The 26737-nt window shown below is 44.3% G+C and overlaps 3 protein-coding genes across 8 annotated transcripts in view; 1 reads left to right on the top strand and 2 right to left on the bottom strand.

The window, feature by feature from the left end:
• Fbxo47 (F-box protein 47) overlaps positions 1-11517 on the top strand; it is a 35017-nt gene extending 23500 nt beyond the window's left edge. For all 4 annotated transcript variants that reach the window (XM_087573167.1, NM_001436225.1, NM_001436226.1 and 1 more), the window contains 4 exon segments: positions 3641-3787; positions 5420-5562; positions 6072-6231; positions 7076-11517. In XM_087573167.1, the coding sequence (XP_087429293.1) occupies positions 3641-3787; positions 5420-5562; positions 6072-6231; positions 7076-7188 (563 nt within the window). In that variant the 3' untranslated portion in view covers positions 7189-11517.
• Positions 11518-13195: 1678 nt separating this feature from the next.
• On the bottom strand, positions 13196-18822 carry LOC139440229 (uncharacterized). Of its 2 annotated transcripts, none has more exon segments than NM_001436227.1 (2): positions 13196-17872; positions 18520-18822. In NM_001436227.1, a coding segment is annotated over 1 exon segment (78 nt). In that variant the 5' UTR covers positions 18701-18822; the 3' UTR covers positions 13196-17872; positions 18520-18622.
• Positions 18823-21233: 2411 nt separating this feature from the next.
• Lasp1 (LIM and SH3 protein 1) overlaps positions 21234-26737 on the bottom strand; it is a 40479-nt gene continuing 34975 nt past the window's right edge. The window contains exons 6-7 of one of the 2 annotated variants that reach the window (XM_087571075.1): positions 26385-26488; positions 21234-23937 (exon numbers count right to left, since the gene is read on the bottom strand). In XM_087571075.1, the coding sequence (XP_087427201.1) occupies positions 23764-23937; positions 26385-26488 (278 nt within the window). In that variant the 3' untranslated portion in view covers positions 21234-23763. 2 annotated transcript variants of the gene reach the window in all.

Raw genomic sequence — 26737 nt, 5'->3', positions numbered from 1 at the left:
GCTTTTCTTAATTACTCTAAACAGTTTGTAATAGCAACTTTCAAAAGGACTAGAATATCACATTGCATTTTTAAATAAGTTGCATAGCTATAATACCTAATACAAAAGTTGAAACATATATACAGTATGTTACAGCAAAAATTACCTTAAATTAATCCATACAAGTGTAAAATATTTAGCTTGTTATTGTTTTTTAGTTTAAAAGTAGATTCAATAATCTATTGTTTAATCCTATCATTCCTATATCCCCCTTTTTTCTTTTTATCCTTTCTCACTCTTTTTTCCCACTAATACTAGCAAGGAGAGAAAGAAGAATGGAGGAAAGAAAAAGAGAAATCCCTGAATCGAACCTCTTGTATTTTGTATCATCCCTGACCAAGACCATTAATAACTTGTGATTAACCCGCCAAAAACGATGATAGACATCCATCATCCACTACACGACCGAAAACCACTTATCCCATTTTTGGAAATGGAGTGTCATTCTCTTAAAATTACTCCCTGCTGTCTGGGGGGGGGGGTGACCTCTCTTTTGGGGACCCTAAAAATAGGATATTGATCAGTCTTAAGAAATCTAGTTGTAGGGATGGAGAAATAGCTCAGTGGTTAAGGGCACTGACTGCTCTTCCAGAGGTCCTGAGTTCAATTCCCAGCAACCACATGGTGGTTCACAGCCATCTGTAATGGGATCTGATGCCCTCTTTTGTGTGTCTGAAAACAGTTACAGCGTACTCATATAAATAAAATAAATCTTAAAAAAAAAAAAAAGAAGGGGCTGGAGAGATGGCTCAGCGGTTAAGAGCACCCAACTACTCTTCCAGAGGTCCTGAGTTCAATTCCCAGCACCCACATGGTGGCTCACAACCATTTGTAAAGAGATCCGATGCCCTCTTCTGGTGTATCTGAAGACAGCTACAGTGTACTTATATATAATAAATGAATAAATCTTAAAAAAAAAAAAAGAAAAGAAAGAAAGAGAAATCTAGATGTAACATTTGTTGTCCAGTCTCTGTGTTATATAAAAGTGCAGGGCTTAACTAAAGTCCTGACTGGAATAATCTGAGAGACTAGAACAAATGGGATCTACCATTTTGAAGCTCTCCTGAAAGCAAGTTTGATGAAGCTACTGAGGCAGTCTGAGGCTGGATCAAGCAGGATGCTGGAATAAGTATGTCTCAGCGCCTTCTTGAGTCTTGTCAGGCCTGCTTTAACTTCACTGGTGTCTGGTCGTGTTCCTCTGTGAACATAGAAACTTTCGAAGGTAATGTACACTTCTGCATCAACACATGTATAGAATATGCAGTGTGCACAGTTCATCTGCAGATGACTCTCTGTTCTTTGAGCAGGTGAGGCATCTGTCTTTATATGTTAGTTTAGACTGTATAACCAAACTGTAATATAAGTTTTCATCCATGTCATATGAAAATATGGCATGATAAATCCTGAGGACTTTGTACTCCATAAGATTTGTTATCTATGCTTAGCTTAAGTCCTGGATGGAGACATTCATGTCTTGGCCATTTTTAGAGCTTTCCCTATGTAAAGGGATCAGCATATACTTTACCGGATTTTTGTTCTTCTTACTTTCTTTCTTTATGCGTACAGCCTAGATATTCAGGCGGTCTCCCCTGAATCTTTTTTAATTTGAATGGGATCCATTCTTCTCCTGTTGAAACAGATAAAACTTCTTCCCCAGAGCAACACATTTCCTGCCTCAGCACATCATTAAAACGGATAGTGTTCTAATTTAGAAGTTTTTTTTTTTCCATAATCCAATGTCTCTCAGCAGGTGTTATTTTTTACTCATTAGCACTTTAAAAATTTAAAGTTAGTAAAGCATTATGTAATCTATCTCTGGGAGATCCCATATCCCCTTCTGTTCTATGAGCATTTCCTTCAAAGCCCTGTTAGATCTCTCTCCCATTGCTTGTCCTGTAGGATTGTGAGATATGCCAGTAACATGTCCCATGCCATAATGTCTAAAATATTATTGTACACATCTTGGAGTATCATCAGCTTTAATCTGCAAAGTCATCTCCAAGATAGCCACCATCTTTAATAAATGTGCAGTCTCAGAATCATCCTTGGAATTCTGAATGTGTGTCATTAGAGTGATGTGTTAACATATGTACATACTTTAAAATTTCTAACTCCACAAAATGAAATGCACAAGCTATTGTATGTCATTGCTCTAAGGCATCTTCAAACACAGTATGTACTCGTAACCCAGCATCCTGCCCCGCCAGCTCAGTTGGTAGAGCATATTGGGCACCATTTATATCTGTGGGCTTCTCTCCCATGGCCCTGTTCCCAAACAAAACTCAGAGACTTATATCACTAACAAATGTCTGGGCCATAAGCTAGACTCATTCTCCAACTGACTCTAAACTTAATATCCCATTTATTCTAATCTGATTTCAGCTATGTGGCTGGTTCCTTCCTCTCCTCTACTTCTTTAGTCAGTCTCCTCTGTATCACCACCAAATTCTTTCTCTCTCTGCTGGAAGTGGCTCTCTCCCTGCCGGAAGATCTTTTATTCCTGCCTCAGATTATTTGCCATTAGATTTTATTGACAGGTACTACATTCCCTGTCTTTCTCTGATTCCCACCAGAGATCCTTTCCAGGATTGGAAGTCTCATCTCTTTTCCTCTGCCCAGCTTGTAGCTGATCAGATCTTTATTAATCAATCAGAGGTGATGGAAAACAACTTTTAAAATTTATTTTAGGGGGGCTGGGGATTTAGCTCAGTGGTAGAGCGCTTGCCTAGGAAGCACAAGGCCCTGGGTTCGGTCCCCAGCTCCGAAAAAAGAACCAAAAAAAAAAAAATTTATTTTATGTATAAGATATACTGTAGCTCTCTTCATGAACACCAGAAGAGGGAGGGCATCATATTTCATTACAGATGGTTGTGAGCCACCATGTGGTTGGTGGGAATTGAACTTAGGACCTCTGGAAGATCAGCCAGTGCTCTCAATCACTGAGCCATCTCTCCAGCTCTGTCTGGGAAACAATTTTTACACAACACTGAGACAAGAGATGCTTGGCAGCACCAGCAGCCTGACTGGGCACAGTAATCAGCATCTGAATACACAGTGCACAAAACCATCCCCCAACAAGGAGGCTGAAGCAGAGACTTTAAAAAAAAGTAACATGGCAACATGGGTGTGGGTTTCTCAATGAAGAGTTGTCCAAAGGAAGGCAGGCCTGTTAGCCTGGTCAGCACAAGCTCCTCAGAGGAGTTATAAAAGCATTGTTCTCGGGCTGGAGACATGGCTCAGTGGTTAAGAGCACTGACTGCTCTTCCAGAGGACCTGAGTTCAATTCCCAGCAACCACATGGTGGCTCATGACCATCTGTAATGGGATCTGATGACCTCTTCTGGTGCGTCTGAAGACAGCTAGTGTGTACTCAAATTAAAAAAAAAAAAAGCATTGTTCTCCATGTCAAACTACTTTAGTTTCTTGGTTTAAGTACTGTTGCTGTGTTTCAGCACAACTAATTAGAAATCTATAATGCTATCAGAATTGACATTTTATATAAGTAACAGGATTGTATAGTCCTTTTCATTCTAAACAATTCCTGAAGTCTTTATCACAAAACCGTCTATTTGATTATATTCTACCTTTTGTTTCAATCCAGGGCAGGTGATTTGGCAGGAAATGATAGAAGGGCCTACAGATGAGTCCAGTCTGAAAGGTTTGGCTAATGCCATTAAGTTACTGTATGACACAGGTGCCAAAGGCTGGACAGCAGATGATGTCATCAGTCTTGTAGATGAGCTGTCAGGTAAAGTATGTAATTACTAATATGGAATAATAGAAATTTATTATTATAATACAAACATAAAGTTATACAGACAATTCTCTAACTACTAACTGTGGGGCTGGAGAGATGGCTCGGTGGTTAAGAGCACTGGCTGCTCTTCCAGAGAACTGAGGTTCAATTCCCAGCACCAACATGGCAGCTCACAACTGTCTGAGATTTAACACCCCCACACAGACAAGAATGCAGACAAAACTACCAGTGCACATTAAATTAAGTGAATTATTAAAAATAAGAAGTTAAGAATTGCTCAATATATAGTTTTAAATTTGTTTTGTTACAGCTCCAAAACATTTTTAGTTTTGTATTATGCTTTTTGTTTTTTTGTTTTTTTTTGTTTTGTTGTTTGTTGTTTTGGTTGTTTGGTGTGTGTGTATGCATGTGGAATATGTAAATACTGTGGTATAAGAATGTGTTTATCTTACTTTCCAATGTTTACATTAAGCTTGTTCTTTGACAATCCGTCCGTGTATACACTGCATTCTGATTGCTCCTGTGCTTCACCCTCTCATAGCTCCTCCCACAAACTCCTCCCTTAAACGTCCCCTCCTCCCTCTTAAGACTTCACCCTCTCATAGCTCCTCCCTTAAACTCCTCCCTTAAACGTCCCCTCCTCCCTCTTAAGACTTTCTCTCCATCATCTTTTTGTTCTGTTTTGGGACCCACTAAGTTTAGCCAGGGCTGTCCACATGAGCATGGGTATGGATCTGTCCCTTGGAGCCTAGTGACTCGCCAGTAGGTACACAGCCCCTACAATGGCCCCCACCCCCTCAGCACCCTTCAGTAGCCAACAGTTCCATAGCAAGGAATCAACGTCCAGTTTTATGGATTTGTATTACTGGATCACTTCACAGCTCAATGAGTTTACTTACCCTCATTTTACAGGTCCACATACACACCCTTCTAGATGATATAAAAAGAAATCCCTCTGCTGATGGACAGGAGAGAGGGAAACAGACTCCGAGGTGTGCAGGGCTTTCCTCCTACATATGATGCACACTGCCTGCCGATGTGTTACTTGTACAAGAACTTCTTGACTATGGGGGCTGGAGAGATGGCTCAGCGGTTAAGAGCACCCGACTGCTCTTCCAGAGGTCATGAGTTCAATTCCCAGCAACCACATGGTGGCTCACAACCATCTGTAAAGAGATCCGATGCCCTCTTCTGGTGTGTCTGAAGACAGCTACAGTGTACTTATATATAATAAAATAAATCTTTGAAAAAAAAAAAAAAAGAACTTCTTGACTAAAAGCACTGTGGCATGCAGGTGACCGCTCTCTCTGGTTGAATGCTGAAATTGAAAAGCTAAAACATGCTAGGCACGGTGCCATCCTCAAACCCCAGCACTCAGAAGGCAGAGGCAGGCCAGTCTCTAAGGTCAGCCTGGTCTACAGACTGAGTTCCAGAACAGCCAGGGCTACATAAACAAACCCTGTTTGAAAAAAAAAGAAAAACCTTAAAACATTATTTCTGAGTCTTTCCCTTGGCACTAATTACATTTCCAATAAACTAATATAATATTGAATGTGTTTAAAGATGTTTACTACAGCAATTATATAATTTCTCATTAAATGACTGCTCTTCTTCTAATAAAAGTGGTTCCCCGGGAGTGGCTTCTGGAGAACAATGCACGCCTCCTGATCCTGAGCGGGAACAACATCTGCTTCACTTTCATGGCTAGTAAAGCTGTAAACGGGCGAGCCATCGAGCTGGCAAGGCTCATAGTCTTTTTGGCTTTGGTAAGTAAGAACTTTTTCTCTAGTGAGTTATTTATTAGCATTACACTTGACTCAAAGCCCCACTTCTGTCTGTCTGTCTCTCTCATACACACACATACATACACACACAGAGAGGCAGACAGACAGACACTGCCAAGAGCTGAGATATACAGAAAATTGTATTTAAAAAGTAAGTATTAAAGTACATACATTTTTGTTTGGTTTCCATCTTTGAGACATGGTTTCAGATAGCCCAGGCTGGCCACAAAGTCAATACGTAGCTAAGATGACCTTGAATTTCTGAGTTCTGGAATCACAGGCATGTGCCATCGCTCTCCATTTTATTCACTCATTGAGCATTGCCCATTATGACTCAGTGGGGTGCCCTAAGCAGTAAGCTGTATCACAACCTTGCCCTAGGTAGTAAATTACGCTTCATCCTAAGCTATCATTGTCACGGCCACTTTGAAGCTCTACTGCTTTCTTCACGTGAAGACTGATGATCGTGTTACTCTGTGCATCTGAATCAGGTGTGTGAGAAAGAGTTGTACTGCATGGACTGGACAGTTAGAATGATGCAAAAAGTCTGCAAAGTCTTCAACACTGCAACAGAGAGAAAGAGCTTCCTGCAGAGTGTAGCAAATGCCTTTGCCTGTGTCACGATGGAAATGCTGCAGCCCGTTATGTCTGGTAAGCGTAGACAATGCACAGGAGTGAGATCCTAGCTAGGGGGCAAGGGGAGGAGTTGGTTTTGGTTTTTTGAGACAGGGTCTTTCTCTATGTAGTCCTGGCTCCCCTAGGACACTCTGTGTAGACCAGAATAGGCTTGAACTCTCAGATATCTACTGACTGCCTCTGCTGTCCAAATGCTGAGACTAAAGGCACACACCACCACAGTAGGCCTAGATAATAGATATTAAGTTAGTTTGGTGGCCAACACAATTTACCCTGTGTGGGGGTTTTTGTTTGATATTTTAAGCTTTTTTTGGAACTCAAGGAGATCCACTTGTCTCTACCTCCCCAGTGTTCTGATTAAGGGGGTGCATGACCACACCCAGCCCTTGAAACATTTTTTAAATTTTTTGTTGTTTTTATTTTATTTTATTTTATCTGTGCACCATGTGCATGCCTGATACACAGAGGTCAGAAGAAGGTGTCATAGATGGTTGTGAGCCACCATGCGGGTGCTGAGAGAGAACCAGGATCCTCTGCAAAAAATTGTTGGTTTCTGACTCTCCTAACTGATATCCTCCTCATTATCCCTGTTTCATAGGAATCACAGATAGAACTTGACTCATCCAAGGTCATAAAGTTGAGACATACCGAAGCATAGAGCAGGGTCCTTGCCCGTGTTTTCTCTCTAGCGTCTGATTTCATGGCTCTAGTGGTTAATGAGGCTTAGTAAGAATCACTGACAAAAATGTTTGTTTAAATATTATTAGGGACACTTAGACCATCTTACATTCCTGAGCCATGTGTTAAAATGTTTAACTTTTCCCTTTCTCTGCTTTCTGTCCATGTGTATGTCTCACAGGAGAGCGTGATGATGATGACAGAGGCTTCCTGAATTTGTTCCATCTTCTCCATGCTCAGGCAAACTTCCATAAGGAGGTGCTGTATCTGACCATGAATGCTGTCTCTTCCTAAGTCAGGAAGCTTGTCTCTTAAAGAGTATGTTCGCCTGGACTGGCATTCAGGAGAGTGAGGCTTTTTCACATCCAAGTATAGCACCTATTGGGCTCTTGAGAATCTAATTAACCAGAAACTCCAGTTGCACAGAACTTTGGCTGTAACTGTTTCACTTTGATTATTAGAAAATAGCAGGCAAACCTAAAAATATATTGCAACTTTTCTGGAAAACAAGTTCTGGCTCTCCAGGTCTTGGTAAATATAACATCAAACAAAATCAGAGTATTAACTGTCCACGAATCTGCAGCCGACCCGACCTATCTATATGGCTGCGAAGCAAGAACTAATTCTGCCTTATTAAGAGCAGCTCCACACTCAATGACTAGTGCTCTCTGTTCACTTTGCCCACGTGTTCTCTCAGGATTTGTAATACTAGCTTTTAGAATGTACATTATGTAAGTAACACTCTTTACCACCTTCTTAGCATATGGTTACAAAACAATCTTATATTCATTTATATTTGTATGAACTAACAAAGTCCAAAATAAGTATGTGTAGATAATATATATTGTATATTTATATATGTAAAGACACATGTGCATATATTTCCTGCAAGACAATCATACAAAAGGTCTACAAATGTGTGTGTGTGTGTGTGTGTGTGTGTGTGTGTGTGTGTGTGTGTGAACTGTAGTTTTCAGATAATGGAATTATCTTGTAACTTCCCTTGGGATTAGAGCAGTAAATTGCAAGCAGGAGAAAAACATAATAAAAGCAAGTAGCTCTTCTGCTGCCAGAACAATCTTCACAACTCACTGCTCTTCCTGGTAAGACTCCTCCCAGTCCCGGAAAGTGGGGTTTGATGGTGGGGACTGACAGCACAGACTGTGAGAGTGTGCACAGAGAGAGGGGCAGGGCAAGAGGACAGCATGTGTGTGGACCCCAGAAACTCTAGGCCCATAGAGTAGACCTACCACTCACCTTCTCCTCCACTTGCCTCCCAAGGGGCTATAGTGAGGGGCCTCCTGTGGCTCCCTTCCCTCTTTTCCAGTCAAACCCAGGGCTTTGCACAGCTAAGCAAGCGCTTCACCACTGAGCTTCCCCACCCCACACTCACCTTCCCACTCGATTCTCAGAGGCTGCCCTGCTTTTCCTCCGCATACTGGGAGGTCAGGAGATCACTGTCAGCAGTGGGATATAAAGAAAAGTCATGGGGTTAGGGATTTAGCTCAGTGGTAGAGCACTTGCCTAACAAGCATAAGGCCCTGGTTCGGTCCCCAGCTCTGGAAAAAAAAGAAAAAGGAAAAAAAAAAAAAAAAAAGAAAAGTCATGAGTTTTAACAAAAGGCTCAGTGAATATTTGATAAGACTGAGGACAGTGAAAATTGTGGAGAAAAATTGTGATCTCAGGCTTTTACTGTTTCAATAACAAAAACACTCATAATATGAAAGGATCAAAATTAATTGCCTTTTTGTTGTCTATGTATAATTTCACTAGTGGGAAGATTTTTGTTTTTTTCTCCAGAGTTTATTTGAAGATTTAGGGAGGGAAACATTCTTGCTTTTTTTCCTCATTTAATTTTCTTCTGTTCAGGTAAAGAATTGATCTGTAACCAACAGCCTGGCAGCCCATGGTAACAGCAAGTGGCAGAGTACAAAGTAACACCTCACTCTTTCTCTGTACTGACACTCCCATACCCACTTTGGAAAGATTACTAGATTTACTTATCAAACACTGGTGATTTCAAGCTGACATTTTCTTGGAAAGAAAGGGAAAAGAAGCAGATGTTACTGGGAACAGTATTTTAAAGATTATACTTACTTTTTTTCATTTACTATTTTAGATTCCTTGAGTTAAAGAGTTTCTTTACATACCTCTGGCTGTCTTGAAACACACTATGCAGACCAGGTTGGCTTTGAACTCACAGAGATCTACCTGCCTTTGCTTCCGAGTGCTGGGACTAAAGGTGTGTGCCACCACATCTAGCTCTGAAGAGCCTGACAAGTGGATAATTGCATTTTAGGAGGCTAAGATTACTGCAGGCTGCTCTCACAGAGAACCCAGTTCAGTCTCTGTCACTCACGTGGCAACCTACCTCCATCTGTAACTCCAGTTCCGCCTGTGCAGGCATATTAGACATGGTACACATCTGTTCATCCCTCCCATGCACAGAGAATACCCATACACATATAATAATATAAAACTTTTTAAAAGATAATTTCATTTTCGGGCTGGAGAGATGGCTCAGTGGTTAAGAGCACTGACTGCTCTTCCAGAGGTCCTGAGTTCAATTCCCAGCAACCACATGGTGGCTCACAACCATCTGTAATGGGATCTGATGCCCCCTTCTGGTGTGTCTGAAAATAAGTACAGCGTACTTATGTATAATAAATAAATCTTTAAAAAGAAAAGATAATTTCATTTTCTTAGAGAAAGAAATGCATCATTCTGAAGTTTGCTTTTAATAACAAAAGTCTTCACAATTCAGAAAATTTACCAAAGAAGCATGTTTTAATTAAAACAGTTTATTGTCTGTACTGGGAATTGAACTCAGAGCCTCACACTTGCTAGATAATCATTCTACTACTGAGCTATAATCCTGCTAATTTAAATTTTCTTTTATTGGGATTTGACTCTTCTTGCATATTTGTTGACATAACTCGCTGCTATAAATTCTTTTCAATTCATGTAAAGTTGTTGATCTTGGTTACTTCTGAGTTTAAATCTGAAAGAAAATCAAGCCATGATTGCAGTAATGACTTTTCTTCTTCCTGAGACATGGCTGTTTCTCTGTGTAGCTCTGGCTGTCCTAGAACTTACTCTATACACCAGGCTGGCCTTGAACTCATGAGGTCCACCTGCTTCTACCTCCCAAGTGCCGGGCTAAAGGCGTGTGCCACAATTGCCCAGTTCCTTTTTTCTATCTCTAAAAAGTAAATTGGCAAATTCTTTATCTAATAGTAGATAAAGTAAATTTGGGAGTGAATCTGCAGTTTCCACAATTCAGCAACCTGGTTATTGATTTTGCTAAGTACATTTGTCATTTAAAAAAAAAGTGATTTTGAGTTTTAAAGAGAGAATAAGGGGCTGGAGAGATGGCTCGGCGGTTAAGAGCACTGACTACTCTTCCAGAGGACCTGAGTTCAATTCCCAGCAACCACATGGTGGGTCACAACCATCTGTAATGGAATCTGATGCCCTCTTCTGGTGTGTCTGAAGACAGCTACAGTGTACTCATAAATAAATCATTAAAAGAGAGAGAGGGGGGTTGGGGATTTAGCTCAGTGGTAGAGCGCTTGCCTAGCAAGCGCAAGGCCCTGGGTTCGGTCCCCAGCTCCTAAAAAAAGAAAAGAAGAAAAGGAAAAAAAAAAAGAGAGAGAGAGGGAGACACTAATTTGAGTAACATTTGTATAGCACAGAGGTTTAAGTAACAAGCAGTCTGATTAAACACACACATACACACACACACACACACACACACACACACAAATGGAACATTTGAAAATTGGTAGACTAAAATGCTAGAACTGGCTAGACAGGAATTAACTAAAAAGTCATAAAAACATTGTAAACTTTCCACTAAACAGATAATTTCTTCTGTCATTTTTTGCAATCATCTCCAGTCACTGTGATCCCTGGAGACCCAGGCTCCCAAAACGTCTTTTCCTTTTTGGTGGGTTAACCTTTACCAGAGGGAAAGTCAGTGCACCACGACATAGCTGTTACTGTTCTTTCTGTACACATGGCATACCGTGACGCCACTCATGTCAGGAACTGAAGTCTGTATCTTGTGATGACTATGTTAACCATGTGAAACCATGCACTGTAGCACACTGTTGTGGTGATGCCATCTGTCCTCTTAGTTCCTAAGTGGTGGTGTGTGTGTTCTGGTGGCAAAGGTCAGCTCTGTCCATCAGGCACCTGCTTAGAAGTTCCTTATCCTGTGCGCCTGGCCAACTCTGTTTGCACTCCTAGGTCTTTGTCAATAATAGTTTATTGCTAGGGAAACTTCACCTTTGGAGAACAGAGCAAGCAGGAGGTACCCAGTAGAAGGTGTAGCGACAGAATCACTTTATGTCTGAGAAATAAACACTACTACTGTCTTTATGTGGTTAGCCTCAAGGTCAGCATCCTTCTGTGAACAGTACTCAGTCACGTGACTGCAGATTTGTACATGCCTTGACAGCCTCTGTGCTGACTGGAGACTGTTTCAGTAACTACTAGCAGAGTGCAGTATTCTCTCAAAAGCACTGTGTTATGCCAAACATCTTTGAAAACTAATATTCTATTTGTTCAACTTTATTTAATTTCTTATTTATTTTAATAAAATTAAGTTTAAACTAGAAATATTTCTAATATGTTTAGAGTTTCTTATTGTTTCATTCATTGAATTTCTGTAGTGTACTTGTATTTATTTAAGCTGTTTTTTTTTCTTTTTTAAAAACAAGGCATTACTATCTAGGATGGTGTAGAACTCACTATGCAGAGTGGACTGGCCTGAAACTCACAGAGATCCCTCTGCCTCCTGAGTACTGGAATGAAAGGCTTGTGCCACCATGCCTGGCTAAGCTATCAATTAAACCCTACAGTGGTTTTTAAGGATGAATTATCAGACTGGCTGCATGCCTATAATCCCAGCACTTGGGAGGTAGGGGCAGGAAGGCTGCTGTTACTTTAAAGCTTGCTGTACAGATCAGGTTCCAGGCCAGTCAGAATTGCATGCACAGCAAGACCTTGTCTCAAAACAAGACAAAAGTGAGCACTTGTTTTCAAACACTGGGAAAGGGGAACTGAAGCTTGCACCTTGCACATGCTAGGCAAGCACTGTACCTCTGAGCATATCCCAGGCCTGTGTGTGTGCTAAGGAAGGAACTTAGAGCCTCAGGCATGCTACACACACTCTACTCCTAAGCTACCCTGCAAGCTCCAGGGAACTGTCTTATATAAACAGTGTTGCAGACAGTTATATCTATCTTAGCCTTAACAGTGTGGCATCCGAACATTAACTTAATTTACTAGAAACCACTCATCAATTGAACAGTAGTCTGTAAGTAGTGCAACACTGTAAAATGTTCTCTTTAGTTCAGAGAGAAAATTCCCAAGCATTATTCCAACTGCTGCTAAAATAGATGTTATAATTATCAGTTTAATGCCAGTTCCAAACCCCTAAATAAGCAAATATTACTGTTATTGCCAGCAACTTCCTGAAACTACACAAATTCAGTGTATCCCTCCCTCCCTCTTTTCCTTTCAGTCATGAAGGGAGCAGATACAACCCAGGGTCCAAGATAGGTAAGTGATCCTTAGATGATTTTAGATAGCAGGTGGTGCAAACTTTTAATCCCAGCACTTGGGAGGTAAACAGGTGGATCCCTGTGTTCGAGGCCAGCGTGGTCTATAAAGTGAGTTCCAGGACAGCCAAGGATACACGGAGAAAAACTTTCTTAAAAAACCAAGAGTGAGAGAAAGAGGAGAGAAAGGAGGTAGTGGTTCTCAACCTTACGAAAACGAAGTCTGGAAAAGCCAAAGCAAGAAATAGTTTCCACCTCGGCTATGCTTAATGAAAATGTTACTGTAATTTCAAGTTTAAATGATATGCTAAGAAATTTTACATTTCAAATAATGCTAAATTTAAACCATTTTTGAAAAGCAGTCTTTTTTCCCTGAAACTTAATAGATTTAAATTTTTCAGCTCCATTTCAAGATGATAAACTTCCATTCTGGGTCCACACACTGGGAAAAATACACTGTGGGTGTCTGACTTTGCAGTATTTCCCTCTTCTCTTTAATGTTCTCAAAATTTATCCTCAGTAATTTTCCTAAAATAAATTATATCACTTCTATAATTTCGTCAAAAATATTTGTGTCATGATTCTTAGCATTATGTCATCTTAACTTTTGCAGCATAATTTACAGTTGTTTAGATACATTTTATTGCACTGGCATAAGCCAAATATAAGATCTATTTTACCTGATGATCCTGTGACAGAGATCTGTGAAATATATACAAAACTTTACACAAATAAAGGTTTTAATATTTTATTGTGCTTGAGAATCCCAATATATATGTAGTTTAAATATGACATAAAACATTTTCTATCTAGACATAGTAGCTCATGCCTGTCATCCCAGTACTTGGGAGACAGGCAAGAGAATTGCCACATGTTCAAGGCCAGCTTATGGTACATAGTTGTCTTAGGCTTTGCTTTGCTGCGAAGAGACACCATGACCATGGCAATTCTTATAAGGGCAAACATTTCATTGGGGCTGGCTTACAGTTTCAGGGTTCAGTCCATTATCATCGTGGTGGGAAGCATAGCAGTGTGCAGGCCGACATGGTGCTGGAAAAGGAGCCGAGAATCTTGATCCGAAGACAAGTAGGAGACACTGTCTCTTCCACACTGGATGTAGCACTCAAAGCCTACCTATACGATGGCGCACTTCCTCCGACAAGGACACACCTCAGAATACTGTTGTTTCTTGTGGGCCAAGCATTCAAACACATGAATCTATGGAGACTAAACCTATTCAAATTAACACAACAGTGGCCAGCTGTTTTCTATTTGAGTGGCAGGCTTAAACCCAGAAGCTTGAGGAGACCTACCTAAAATGAGAGATGGCTCAGCAGTTAAAACAGTGTCTACTCTATCTATCTATCTATCTATCTATCTATCTATCTATCTATCTATCTATCTATCTGGTGTTCTTTTTTTTAAAAGATTACTTATTTTTATATGAGTACACCGTTGCTGTCTTCAGACATACCAAAAGAACACATCAGATCCCATTACAGATACTCTGTGGGTCACCATGTGATTGCTGGGAATTGAACTCAGGACCTCTGGAAGAGCAGTCAGTGCTCTCAATCACTGAGCCACATCTCTAGTCCAAAACAGTGGCTACTCTTGCAGAGGACCAAGTTCAATTCCTAATACCCATCTGCAGTTCACAATTGTCTGTAAACAAGTCTAAGAGATTCCACTTTCTTCTGGCCTCTGCTCCACTGGCACCAGGCATGCATGTGGTGCACAGGCAAACATGCAGGCAAAACACCCATAGATATAAAATAATAATGAATTTAAAGCAAATAAGTTCACCCAAACCAAACAATACTAACTCTGGAGAAGTTGAAACAGAATGATGGCAAGTTGAGGCCAGCCTCAGGTATAGTGAGACCTTGTCTTGAGGAAACAAAAACAAAACAACACAACAGGAAACCTACTGTTATTTCTGGGTATGTTGTTGTCTGGGTGTGTAAGCACAAAGTAACAGCTCTTCAATGTTTATTTCTTAAAACTAGGAAGACATAAAGCTGCCTGTTCCTGAAGACCTGTTTAATTCTCTGGATCCAGATAATGTAAGGAGAAAACAGACTCCCCACAAGTTGTTCTCTGACCTCCACACACAGGACTCACGCGCGCGCACACACACACACACACACACACACACAGAGTTTTTTTTTTAACTATGATATTTTATAAATAACATTTTTTAAAAAGGCTAGTCTGGGCCTGGAGAGATGGTTCGATGGTTAAGAGTATTTACTGTATTTACTGCTGTTGCAGAGAACACAGATTCACTCAGTTCCCAGAGCCCACAGGGAGGCTTACAGCCATCTGGATCCCAGTCCCAGGGGATCTGACGTATTCTTCTGACCTTCCTGGGTTCCTGCAGTAACACGGTACACAGACGTACACTCAGGCATGCAACACAAAAATACAAGGTAAAATAAAATTTAAAGCAATTAAAGGATAAGTGATCTTACGCTGTGCCCATGTCTGGGGGCATATGTATGCACCTTCTCTGAGGTTAGCCTCTTTGCCCTTGTGCGATATTACTGACAAGTTGTTTCAGTTTTATATGGATACAGAGTAAAGAACTTCGGTCTCATAGAACTTCAGAGTGAAACTTGATTAGAGACTATGCCATAAAGATTTAATCACCATAATTAACTCTGTACTTTGGACCCCTTCAAACCTTGGTACTTGCTTAGGTAAGGATACAGAACTGCTATCTTAGTAGAAAGTTGTAGTTTGGACCAGGCACAGTGGTTCAACCCTGTAATCCCAGCTCTCTGGGAGTGGAGGCTGTTAGGATTTCAGGTCTGAGGCCAGCCTGGGCTGCATCCTCCTCCCAAACAGGGAAGGAAAGAGGGAGGAGAGGAAGAAGGAAGGAATTGGAGTTTGAAATAATAAGATTATGCTAGAGTTAGAGAGATACTCTAGAGGGAAATGTCAGGGTGCCCCTGAAGGTAACCCCCTAAATATATTAATGCTCAGGCCTCTGCTCATCCCAGCAGTGAATCTGCCCATTATTTGTCTTAAGCCCATGTTGTCACATAGTATCACGTTTCTTAATATGTCCTAACACCTTAGACAAATTACCGGTGATATATATTTGCAGTAAATAAATCTATTTCCTCCTCAAATTTATCTTGCAGTTGAATTTTTCACTATAAATTCTTGTGTGAAGATGGTCACACACCCGTAATTTCAGTACTCAGGAGGCTGAGGCAGGAGGACTGTGAGTTTGAGGCCAGCCTGGGCTCCACAGCAAGACCCTGGAACAAACAAGGCCATCTGGGGAAGGCTGGGAGAAGTGGTAACGACTCAGGGTTGTCCCATTACTTAGCTAGAGTTTTAGATTTGTTTGTTTTGTTTCAAGACCAGGTTTCTCTGTGTTAGCCTAGCTGTTCTGGCTGTTTTAGCATTTTAACACTGGAAAGGATAAGAAATCTTTTCTAAAGATTATTTATTTATTGTATATGAATACAATGTAGCTGTCTTTGGGCACAGGAAAAGAGGGTATCAGATCTCATTACAGATGGTTGTGAGCCACCATGTGGTTGCTGGGATTTGAACTCAGGGCCTCTGGTAGAGCAGTCAGTGCTCTTAACCGCTGAGCCATCTCTCCAGCCCCAGGAAATCTTTTAGAGTCTAGGAAAAAGACTAAAGCTGTAGAGTTTAAATGGCTCTGTGACATAGACAGAATTAATGTTTCTTTCTTGTCTAGATTATATCTTTTTAGTGGCTTTTTTTTTCCAGACAGAGTTTCTCTGAGTAAGCCCTGGCTGTCCTGGAATTCACTTTGCAGAGTAGGCTGTCCTCCAACTCAGAGACCCGCCTGCCTCTGTTTCATGAGTGCTGGGCCTGAAGCCATCACCATTCTTTTTTTTTTTTTTTTTCTATTCTTTTTTTCGGAGCTGGGGATCAAATCACCATTCTTTTTAAGATGTGAGGGTCTTGGGCTGGAGCTGGTAGAGTACTTGGCTAGCATGGGTGAGGCCCTGGGTTCAATCCTGAGCATTGCAGAAATAGAGAATGGGAAGAGGTGAGCTTTTTCTCTGCTGCTGACAGCAGTCCTCCTGCCTCAGCTCCAGGACTAGAGGATAACCACAAGAAAGCTTGTCCAGGAAGGAATTTAAGATGCAAACTTGTGGCATAAATTATACAACCTCACTTTCTGCCTCTCTTTTATTTTTATTTTATGTATACGGGTGTTCTGCCTTCCTGTATGTCTGTGCACCACTTGTGTGTACAGAACATGCAATCCCAGAAAATATCAGATTCTCAGGAACTGGAGTTACAGATGACTGTGAGCCACCATATAAGTGCTGGGAACCAAAACAGGGTCCTCTGCAAAAGCAACAAGGACTCTTAACAGCTGAGCCATCTCTCCAGCCCCTCTCTTTCTGGAAGATAGAATCTCATGTAGCCAAGGCTGGCCTTGAACACCTGATCCTTCGTCTCTTTTCCCAAGTGCTGGCATTATAGGCATGTGCTACCATACTCTGCCACCATACTTGGCTTTTCTTCTTAAAAATAGCAATTGGACAAAATATTATTACAAGAAATTATTCATTTTTTCCTTGTTTATTTTTAACCTAAAAAAGAAAATCAATGCAGAACAATTATGATGGAGTCTTCAAGGAAATAATAGATACCACAGATTTGGGGTCAAATCTACTCTAACCTAAGATACAGTTTTTTTCAACCTTAACTGGACAAGGAAATAACAACTTTGGGTTTTTTTTGTTTTTTTGGGTTTTTTTTTTGTTTGTTTGTTTGTTTTTGTTTTTTAGGATAAAGGAATGTTTAAAAACTCTTAAAACGTTTTCAGACCCTTCCATTGGGGATAATTTTTTCTCCTAAATTAATACTGCCATTTTGTCCCAGTGCTTTATAGGTGGGCACAAAGAATGAAGACTTCACAACCATGCGCCTCTAGTCAACTAAGGAGCTGGGAATAAGTGGGAAAAGCAGGGAAGAAATGATAAATCTCAAAGAATTCAAATAACAGGATTTTGGGGGTGGAGTGGTTTGAAGATCAAGGGAAACCACATATCCTCAGCCTGTACAAACTGTAAACTACTGATCAGAGTTTGCCCTTGAGTTTACAAGGGAAAACAGGAAGGGAAGAACATCTTAGGATCGTGTGCAGTTGCCTTTAGGTGGAAGGAAAGGCTGCCCGTGTGAATGCCTGGGCACTCTCAACTCTGGCTTCACTGTTCCAACCTTCCATTTCACAATACACCCTGTCTACAGCTCAATCGCACGCATCCTGATGTCCCCAAGAGTGCCCCTGCCTCACAGAATGCCGGCTTGCCAAGGGTCAGCCACATCTGGATACACTGGAAGAAGTCAGTTGGGCCTCAGGATTGCTGTCGTTGGTAAGGGGCCTCTTGCTGGACCCCGCACAGGAGCTGTGGGAAACCCAAAAACAGAATGGTCAGCTGGGAACTGCAGGAGGGGCACTAGCAAGAGCTCTGAGAACCAACATCCCATCCCTCTACACCAAACTGTGCCCACACGACTAGGGAAAAGTGGGCACCTCCCCCACCCCTTACCCCAAGTAAGTGTCATTTGCTGTTTTTTCTCAAGTGGGAGTTAATCGCGAGTGAATTAATGAATGCAGTCGTGCCTGCTGCAGTGAATTAATGAATGCAGTCGTGCCTGCTGCAGTGAATGAATGAGTACAGTTGCCTTGCCCACACAGAAGGATGTACTGTAGTCGTTGCCAGGAGAGAATGGACAACTTGGTTTTGCATCTACCTGGAAGAGGAAATTAGGAAATGATTGTCCCCACCCCACCCCAGTACATCTTTCCATCCCTCCCCCTCCCACCTAAAACCTAGTACATTTTACTTTTATTTATTTATTTTTTATTTATAGCGAAGTTTATTTTTAATTTTAAGAAATCACATTTTAAATCAATTCCAAAGGAAGCTGACCTTTCTTTTCTTACTCTTCTCAGATTGAACCAAGAAATGCTACGTCAATGTGTATGACAAATAGATACAAAACCAAGCTTTTATTTATTTATTTATTTATTTATTTATTTAATCAATACCCGAATAATGACCAGAAGCCAAAATCCACCGGTGCGTCCGCAAGCAGGGTGCTCGGCCTTTCAGCTCCATCCTTCCCCTCGCAGCCCCTGCGGCTCCAGGCCACTAGAGCAGGTAAATTATGTAGGACAGAACCACCAGGCCTATGATGGCAAAGAACATGAGGATGAAGATATCCAGCATGGCTCAGTACTAAGCAGAGGAGCCCCCTAGATTCCCGGGAAGTGGGAACTGCAAGTGTGGAGATCGGTCAGCGCGGAGAAATGGCTCCTACTCCCTCCCGCTTCCTGTTCCCTCCCCCTCCCAGGGACCCGAGGCTAAGGGATGCTGCAACTCCATCAGCAGCTTACTCTCCACCTCCACCATCACAGCCAGCCAATCACAAAGCCCACGGTGGGTAACCAGGGAACAGCTACTTTTAGACAGGCAAAACCGGAGAGGTTCAATTTCTTCCCAGGAAGGCAGCCCCGCCCCTTCGTGTGGAAACGCTCTCTCTATTTAGATACAGTTTCTGCACTGAGTGGGGTGCTCCGGAAGGTGTGAGCGGAGGATCTCTACAGACCCCTTAGGAATGGATTCTTCTGCCTGCCTTCTTCCTGCTTCCTCTCACACATTTCTGGCAATCTAACTCAGAAAACTAATTGTTACCAGTTTTGTGGGCCATTGGTTAATTCACAGAACATGGAAGAAAGTCTCACGGGCGTCTTGGGCGGGGGTGGGGGGGGGCGCTGCGACCCTGGGCATGGACGTGAGTTTTTCCACTGTGCCAGGTATGGCGCACGTAGGGTCATTTCAACTGGTGCAAAGTCTTTTACAGCCTGAACTCAAGAGCTTGCCTGATAAATTTTACATCTTGTCAACAGGGGCAGGAGTCAAAGCGATGTTCTCACATTCCTAAATGCATACTCTCTCTTGGAGCCCACCCCACACTGGCTTGCCTTGTTGGTCTGGGAGATCCTCGGAGCCTAAGCTTAATTGTGTCACCTGAGGTCTCCTGCTACCCCATGTGCTGCTGCTGCCCCCAATTGTTTTCTCTGGATCTTCTGAATTTACCCAGTGACATCCTCAGAGAAAGCAGCAAGAAGCCCACACACCCCACTCCTGGGTAATGTCTGGAAATGCAAATCCAAGTGGGATTTTGGGTTTTTTGTTTGTTTTGTATTATTGCTATTATTATTATTAATTATTGGGTTTTTTTTGTCTTGAGATAGTCTCAAGTAGCCCAGGCTAGCCCTTGACTTCTGCCTCTACCTCTCAGCCTCCTGAGCATTGCCGTTACAGCCAGCTTTCACGTGGTTTCTTCTGAGGGAATGGGGTCTTACTAAAACTCAGTGACAGGGTTCAAAGGGTAAGGATGCCTTACATCAAATCTGAGGACCTGAGTTCAATCCCTGGGGCCCGCAGTGTGAAGAGGACTCCTGTAAGTTGTCCTGTGATGTCCACACATGCCCTCTGGTGTACACACAGGCACATAAACCCACACCCCACAGTGGTGTATTTTTTTTTTTTTTTTGGTTCTTTTTTTTGGAGCTGGGGACCGAACCCAGGGCCTTGCGCTTCCTAGGTAAGCGCTCTACCACTGAGCTAAATCCCCAGCCCCACCACAGTGGTGTATTTTGATGCTTTCTGCTGTGTGTTGTACACTGACAGTTACTAAAATGTAAAGGATTTCTGTAGGCCAATTTCTAAGGTCTGGTCCTTAGCCTCACCCCGAATATTTTCTTTTAAGGGCCCAGGCCTCCAGATATTAGTAACCCCCTTTCTAACCGAAACTTAGGCCACTCTCAAGAGGGGAGACTTCCTGAGCAGGCAGTCCAGCAGACAAGGCTACACGGGGCCACAGGCTCTGCTGCTGCTATTGGGAACTCTAAGCTGCCATCTCTGTCCTCTGCCTGGGACATTCCCCACACGCAGTTCATTCAGCCAAGCCCTCGCCTCACCTGCTGTTCCCTGAGGCCAGAGAATGCTTCCATGTGAAACCCAGGTAGAAAATGTCCCTTTCTATGACGCCTCTGGCCAGGTGGCTGCCAACCAGGAGTCAGGGTCCAGGAATGCTGTATTGCTTACCACAGGTGCCTCCCTAGAGCCACTGAGCAGACGCTGCAGTGTTTGCAATCAAGCTGGCTGGGGACCGGCCATCACAGGACCGAGAAATGGAAGGAGTGGGAGGACTGCCTCCCGTTGCCTGCCAGACGGCCTGTGGAGGGTTTATCCAGTCTCTGTGACACTGTGGGCTGTCCTACTTGCAATTGATTTACAATTCAAACGTGGCAGTGGTACACTGGGCTAGAACGCGCCTGGGCTGAGCTCACTGGTTGGCTTGAAGACTTGTAGAGCAGCCCACTCCCAGCGGCCAGGAACTTGAATGACACCCGTGACTGTCCCTGAGTACACTAGCTAGAAAGAAGGAAGAAAACGCTTAACTGAAAAGGGGTGACAGTGTGAGAAGCCTCTGAACTCAGGGAATGCCAGCCTTGACTGTGACAATTTCCCCAGGCTGGGCAGAGCTGTCATTGGTGAATTCCACTGAAGGGCTGGGCTATGTCCTCAAGGAGAAAACAAGCATCAGAGTAGGAAGAGCAAGTGTCTTTGGTTTCTAGAGTAGTCTGTCTCTCTTTGAGGGTTAACTGGGTTCAGTGTGAGTGACAGGTCAATGCCCCCTGGCAAACAGGACACACGCAGAAGTTACTTCAGAGTCAAAGAGGAAGAGGCCCAGTCCGCAGGTAAAAATTATACTTTTATTTGAGTCACCAGGATAAAGATTCACTTTGTGGTTCAAGTCAATGTTCAAAAATCATAACAGGCCAGAAAGAATTGATCCCAAGCACAAGGCCAGGAGGGAGGGGACCAAACAGACCAAAGAAAGATGACAATCCGATATAAAAGATGAGTGGTGGCTTCACACGCGCACACACACACACACACACACACACACACACACACACACACACACACACAAAAACACGGATGAAATGTTAGACAGAGGTGGACTTCACAGGGTCACTTCTGTTTCTGTTTAAATACAGGCTCTGTGGGGTGGTTCTTTTTGTCTTGTGTCCAGCTATTAGGAAATGAAATGTTCCCTGGAGGGACATGAGGAGGGGACAGGAAGCAGCATGGGAAGAACTCATGCTCCTCACCACGGGGCTTCTTGCGCTACAGGATTGGTCCACAAAAGTTAAGTTCACAGTCTAGCCAAGGCGCCCTCTTTCCTGGGTTTTGATTGGCTGAAAAGACCTTTACAAAGGAAGAGACCATGGGCTTGGGGATTCTGTGCTCTTCTAGGGTTGGATGCTTCTGGAAAAGTATGGACTCCAGCAGGCTTGGGGCCCTCAGCACCTTTGGTAGTTCCTCTTCCCTCTGCAGGTGTGGGAAAGTCTCCCCCAGTTCTAGGGCACTAAAGGAGCAGCTGACTTGACATGTTGGGAAGGGAGGCTCAGCTGAGAGGAACCAGGAGGCTTGTAGCACCTCCTGAACACAGGCCCTCCAAGAGCAAGCGCCCCTGAACCCTGGTCCCCAGAACCGCATTGTGCTTTGAGATCAAGGGGAAGTGGAGTGGGTGGGGCACCTCCCCAGTAGCTCCTGAGATGCTCCTACAAGGTTCTCCCCATGTTGCCCACCAGAACACTCCTTGCCTTCACCCAGGCTAGGGTCGGAGGTAAAAGGATTGACCAGGCAGGAAGATGGTTTACTCTAGCAAGCCCTCATGACACCACACTGCTAGCCTGGCCAAGGTCTTCAGGTTCAAAGGTCACCTGCAGCAGGGTCTGAGTATGTAAAGGGACCTGACATCACACTCAGGGTAAAGATGAGTCAGGAGACCCAGGAGGAGTGACAAGAAAAGCCCGAGATGAATGAAATCGAGTGAGTACTGTCCCGGGCCCCAGATGCAAAGGAGGAACTTGAGTTTAGCACCAGCCCAGAGATGGTGCCGCCAGCCTTGGAGCCCTGGACTCCCTCCTTTGCTCCAAGGACAGAAGAGCCTCAGGTGAGGTGCCACAGTGTGTGGGTGACTTGGTCCCTCTGTAGCCTCAGACACAAAGACAGGAAAGCACACATCTAACGCAGAAGCCTTCTCCCACCTCACTGCGGAGGTGGGAGGGCCTCCTGTGCTCCAGAAAACTCTTGCCATTTTTCTGTCACTGCAGAGCTCTAGGCTAGTCCAGCCTTGTTCCAGGGAAGGAAGGCCATAGGAGACACAGAGACCTTTCCCCAGCGGAGCAGGAAGAAACAGCTCAGTCAAGTCCCAAAGGCTTCCCTTGCTCTACCCTTCACAGCAGGCTCCCAGCCAGGGAGATAATGAGTCCCAGGAGGCTGGGGGAGGAGGGAAGCAATCGGGCCCAGGAGAACACCCCGTTCCCTCCTTTCTGCTGCTGCCCCTAGAACTAAGGCAAGAATCTGACCCAAGCTGGGATTTCTGGGGAGCTCTTTGGCCGCCCTAGGTTTGTGTGGGCAGAATGGCACACTCCAGTGTGTGAAGGAACAGAGGGGCAGGGATTCAGCCTGAAGCAGAAAGTCTGCCCTCCCCTGGATGCCCTGAGGAGGCAGAGAGATGGACTAGGGGAAGGCCATCACATTGCTCTTTACATAACTGAGGCCTTAACACCCACCCCCTGGGAATGTGTGGAGCCCCACCTGGTGGGATGAGGAGTATGCAGCTCACCCCAGCTCTAGGCAGAAGGGTGCAGAGGAGCTGGGCCAGGGGTTCCAACGGGCCTAAGGTGGGAAGTGAAGCTAAGAGCTAACCAGTCCCTCCTCCCTCGAGACAGGGTCTCACTACATAGCTCTGGCCGTCATGAAACTCATGATGTAGACCAGACTGGCTTCAAAGTCACAGATCTGCCTGCCTCTTCCCCCCTTTGCTGGGATGAATCCTCTGCTGGGATTAAAGGTGTATGCCACCACACCCAGTCTAACCGATCTCCTTAATGGGTCTCTCGTTTCAGCCCAGCCCTGTGATCCCACCCTCCTCAGAACAATCCTGCCCTCCTCAGAGTGCCCAGCCTGTTCCATCCAGAGAGAAAAATCAATCAGTTGATTGGTCCAAGGGAAACCTGCCAGAGGAAGGAGCCCACGACAGGAGCAGAACAAGGCTTAGGTTGGCAAAGGAAGCTGGAGGAGGGGCGGGGATAAAGAAGCAGTTGAAGATCTTAAGAGACAGAGACACTGAAGGGTGGATGGGTCAGGCCCCAGGACAGATGTGATGCCATGGAATGCATTGAAGACAGGGTGGGGCAGCACGGGGCTCAGATGGCCTCAACATAGTTGGCTGGCAGCATCCCCGTGTCACCGGTGCGCTCTACGGTCCCATACATCCAGCCATCATCGATCTGCTGCACATTGACGATGGTGTCCCCATCCTGGAAGGAGACCTCGTCCTCATCGGCAGCGCTGTAGTCATACACTGCACGGTACCGTTTCTGGGGAGCACAGCCAATGGTTAGCCTGGGTATTTGATGTAGGCTCTCCCACACACACCCAGACCTTCTCCTGTGCTGGACAAGTGCTCCACCAAGTCACTCCCAGCCCCGTGTTTCTCTCTACCTCTCAGGGACCTTGAGGGAAAGAAACAATAAACCAGAAGATGGAGCCTGGGGTAGGTTCTGTGGTGGAGTCTCTTGTACCTGTTTCCACATAGCAACAGTAAAGTCCTATAGACTTGACACAAATCTATTGGCTTTTAAATGTGACATATACAGGGACTGAGGAGATAGTTCAGCAGTTGAGAGCACTGACTTTTCTTCCAGAGGACCCGAGTTCAATTCCCAGCACCCACCTGGCAGCTCATGACTGTAATTCCAGTTCCAGGGGCCCCAACACACTCACATACACACAAGTAGGTGAAACACCAATGCACAAAAGAAAAAGTAATAAATTCCTAAGAAAAAGTGCAATATACCATTCTGGGCATGATAAGATGGGATTTTGAATCTCAGCACTCAAGAGACTGAGATTTAAAACAAGACAAGATCCTCAGTTCAAGGCCAACCTGGGCTACATAGCTTGTATCCTTAGGTCTTGGGTTTAATTCTCAACACCACAAAACAAAAAAGAGGTATAGATAGCCTAATCACTTTTCAGATCCTGGTCCGTACATTGACTACCTTTTATGTCCAACCAGATGGCCATTGCGGTCTCTGGCTATCCTCTACACGAACGCCCAACACACCCCATCCCCTCAGTCTGCTATCCTCCTATTTACCCTACATGGGCACAAAGGTGAACTTCTCCTTTTTTAAAAAAAAAGGAGAAAAATGTTCAAGACAAGGTCTAAGCTATGTAACCAGGTTAGCCTTGAACTCCCAGTGAATCGTCTGCCACACCTTCCCAAGTGCTGAGGTTACACCTGTACCCAACTGCCAGGGTGATTTTCATAAAGCAAAAGTGCAGTGTAGTGCAGTGTAATGCAGTGCCGTGTAGTGCCGTGTAGTGCCGTGTAGTGCAGTGTAATGCAGTGCCGTGTAGTGCAGTGTGGTGCAGTGTAATGCAGTGCCGTGTAGTGCAGTGTGGTGTAGTTCAGTGTAGTGTAGTGCAGTGTGGTGTAGTTCAGTGTAGTGTAGTGCAGTGTGGTGTAGTTCAGTGCAGTGTAGTTCAGTGCGGTGTAGTTCAGTGCAGTGTAGTTCAGTGCAGTGTAGTTCAGTGCAGTGTAGTGTAGTGCAGTGTAGTGTAGTGCAGTGCAGTGCGGTGTAGTTCAGTGTAGTGTAGTGCAGTGCAGTGTAGTGCAGTGAAGTGCAGTGCGGTGTAGTGCAGTGCAGTGTAGTGCAGTGCGGTGTAGTTCAGTGTGGTGTAGTGCAGTGCGGTGTAGTGCAGTGCAGTGTAGTGCAGTGAAGTGCAGTATAATGCGGGACAATTTAGTGCAGTGCAGTACAGTATAGTGTGGTGCAGTGAAGTGCAGTATAGTGCAGTGCACTGCAGTGTAGTACAGTGTAGTGTAGTATCGTATAGTGTAGTGTATGTAGTGCAGTGCAGTGCAATGCAGTGTAGTGCAGTGCCATGCAGTGCCGTGCAGTGTAGTGCAGTATAGATTACTAGTCTCAAAGGCCTTCCTTCCCATGGGCTTACAGGTACCCAAAGGGCTTGACCTCATCTACTTCTTCCTGTCTCCAGGAACCTGGACCTTCCCATAAGACACTGAACATTCCAAGGATGTTCTGTTATAAGGTCTTTGTACCTGCTGTCCCCCTTGTACCATTTGACTCTGCTGCTCTGTCCCTTACCCTGCATAGGGCAGGCCATTTGCTGCCTTACCCTTCACACAGCCTCCTGTTGCCTCCACCCTAAAGAAAGGTCACTTATCCCAGGCCACCTTATTTCTCTTCTACTCTGACACGAGTTGCTTTGAATCCCAGCGTGGAAATCAGCCTAGTGCACCCTGGCGGGAGGTACCCCGGAACACCCAGGCCAGAGCTTCACACCCAGGGCCACCCAGCTTAGTGATGCTCATTTTCCCAAAACTGGTGAGTCCCACCCCAGGCCTGGCTCTGGCTCTGGCTCTGGCTCGTCCTACTCTAAGCCTGGCTCAAGACAGTAGCACAAGGCTACTTCCTGCTCACACAGAGACACAAGTTAGTATAATCCTTTTCTGGGGAAAGGGACATGGCCCTGGGGGTCAGAAGAACCCAAGATCCTGTGTATATTAGGTGAGAACTCTACATTTCACCTTTATCACTCATGCATGTGTGTGTGCATATGTGCACTGTGTGCATGTATGTGTGAGCTCTCGTGTGTGCATGTGTGTGTGCACGCCTGCATGTGTATGTATGTGTGTGTGCGTGCGTGCGTGCGTGCGCCCGTACACAGGTGCGTGCAGCTGTGACCTCTTTCACCCTTTCACCCCGGGGCTTCTCTATTCCAGACAATTACTCACCCCGCCGCCACCTGGGGCACTGCGCTGTATGGAGACAGGGGCTGCTGGCTCCTTGTACCCACCATAGGACGGGGTCACCTGCTGCTGTTGGGGCTGCTGGTAAACTGGAAGACAGAAGAGATGGCTCGGAAAGTGTTTTGCCAAATTCATTCCCCCAGCCCCTATGAGGTCAAAGGTATGAATTTCTAACCCCACTTGGGCCTTGCTCAGCACTGCTCCCCCCAAAGCAAAGGCTAGGCATGCGCATTCATTAGTGTCTTAGGCACGGCTGTCTGCTCCTTACAGCAGGATCTGCTACTCCAGATCTCCTGCTCCTTGGCGGGGGTGGAGATGAGATTTTTAGGGAGCAGACC

This window comes from Rattus norvegicus, chromosome 10, assembly GCF_021556685.1.
Source record: "Rattus norvegicus strain SHRSP/BbbUtx chromosome 10, alternate assembly SHRSP_T2T, whole genome shotgun sequence".
Taxonomy (NCBI): Eukaryota; Metazoa; Chordata; class Mammalia; order Rodentia; family Muridae; genus Rattus; species Rattus norvegicus.
Note: the sequence above shows the minus strand (reverse complement) of the source record. Positions and strands in the feature narration are given on the sequence as shown.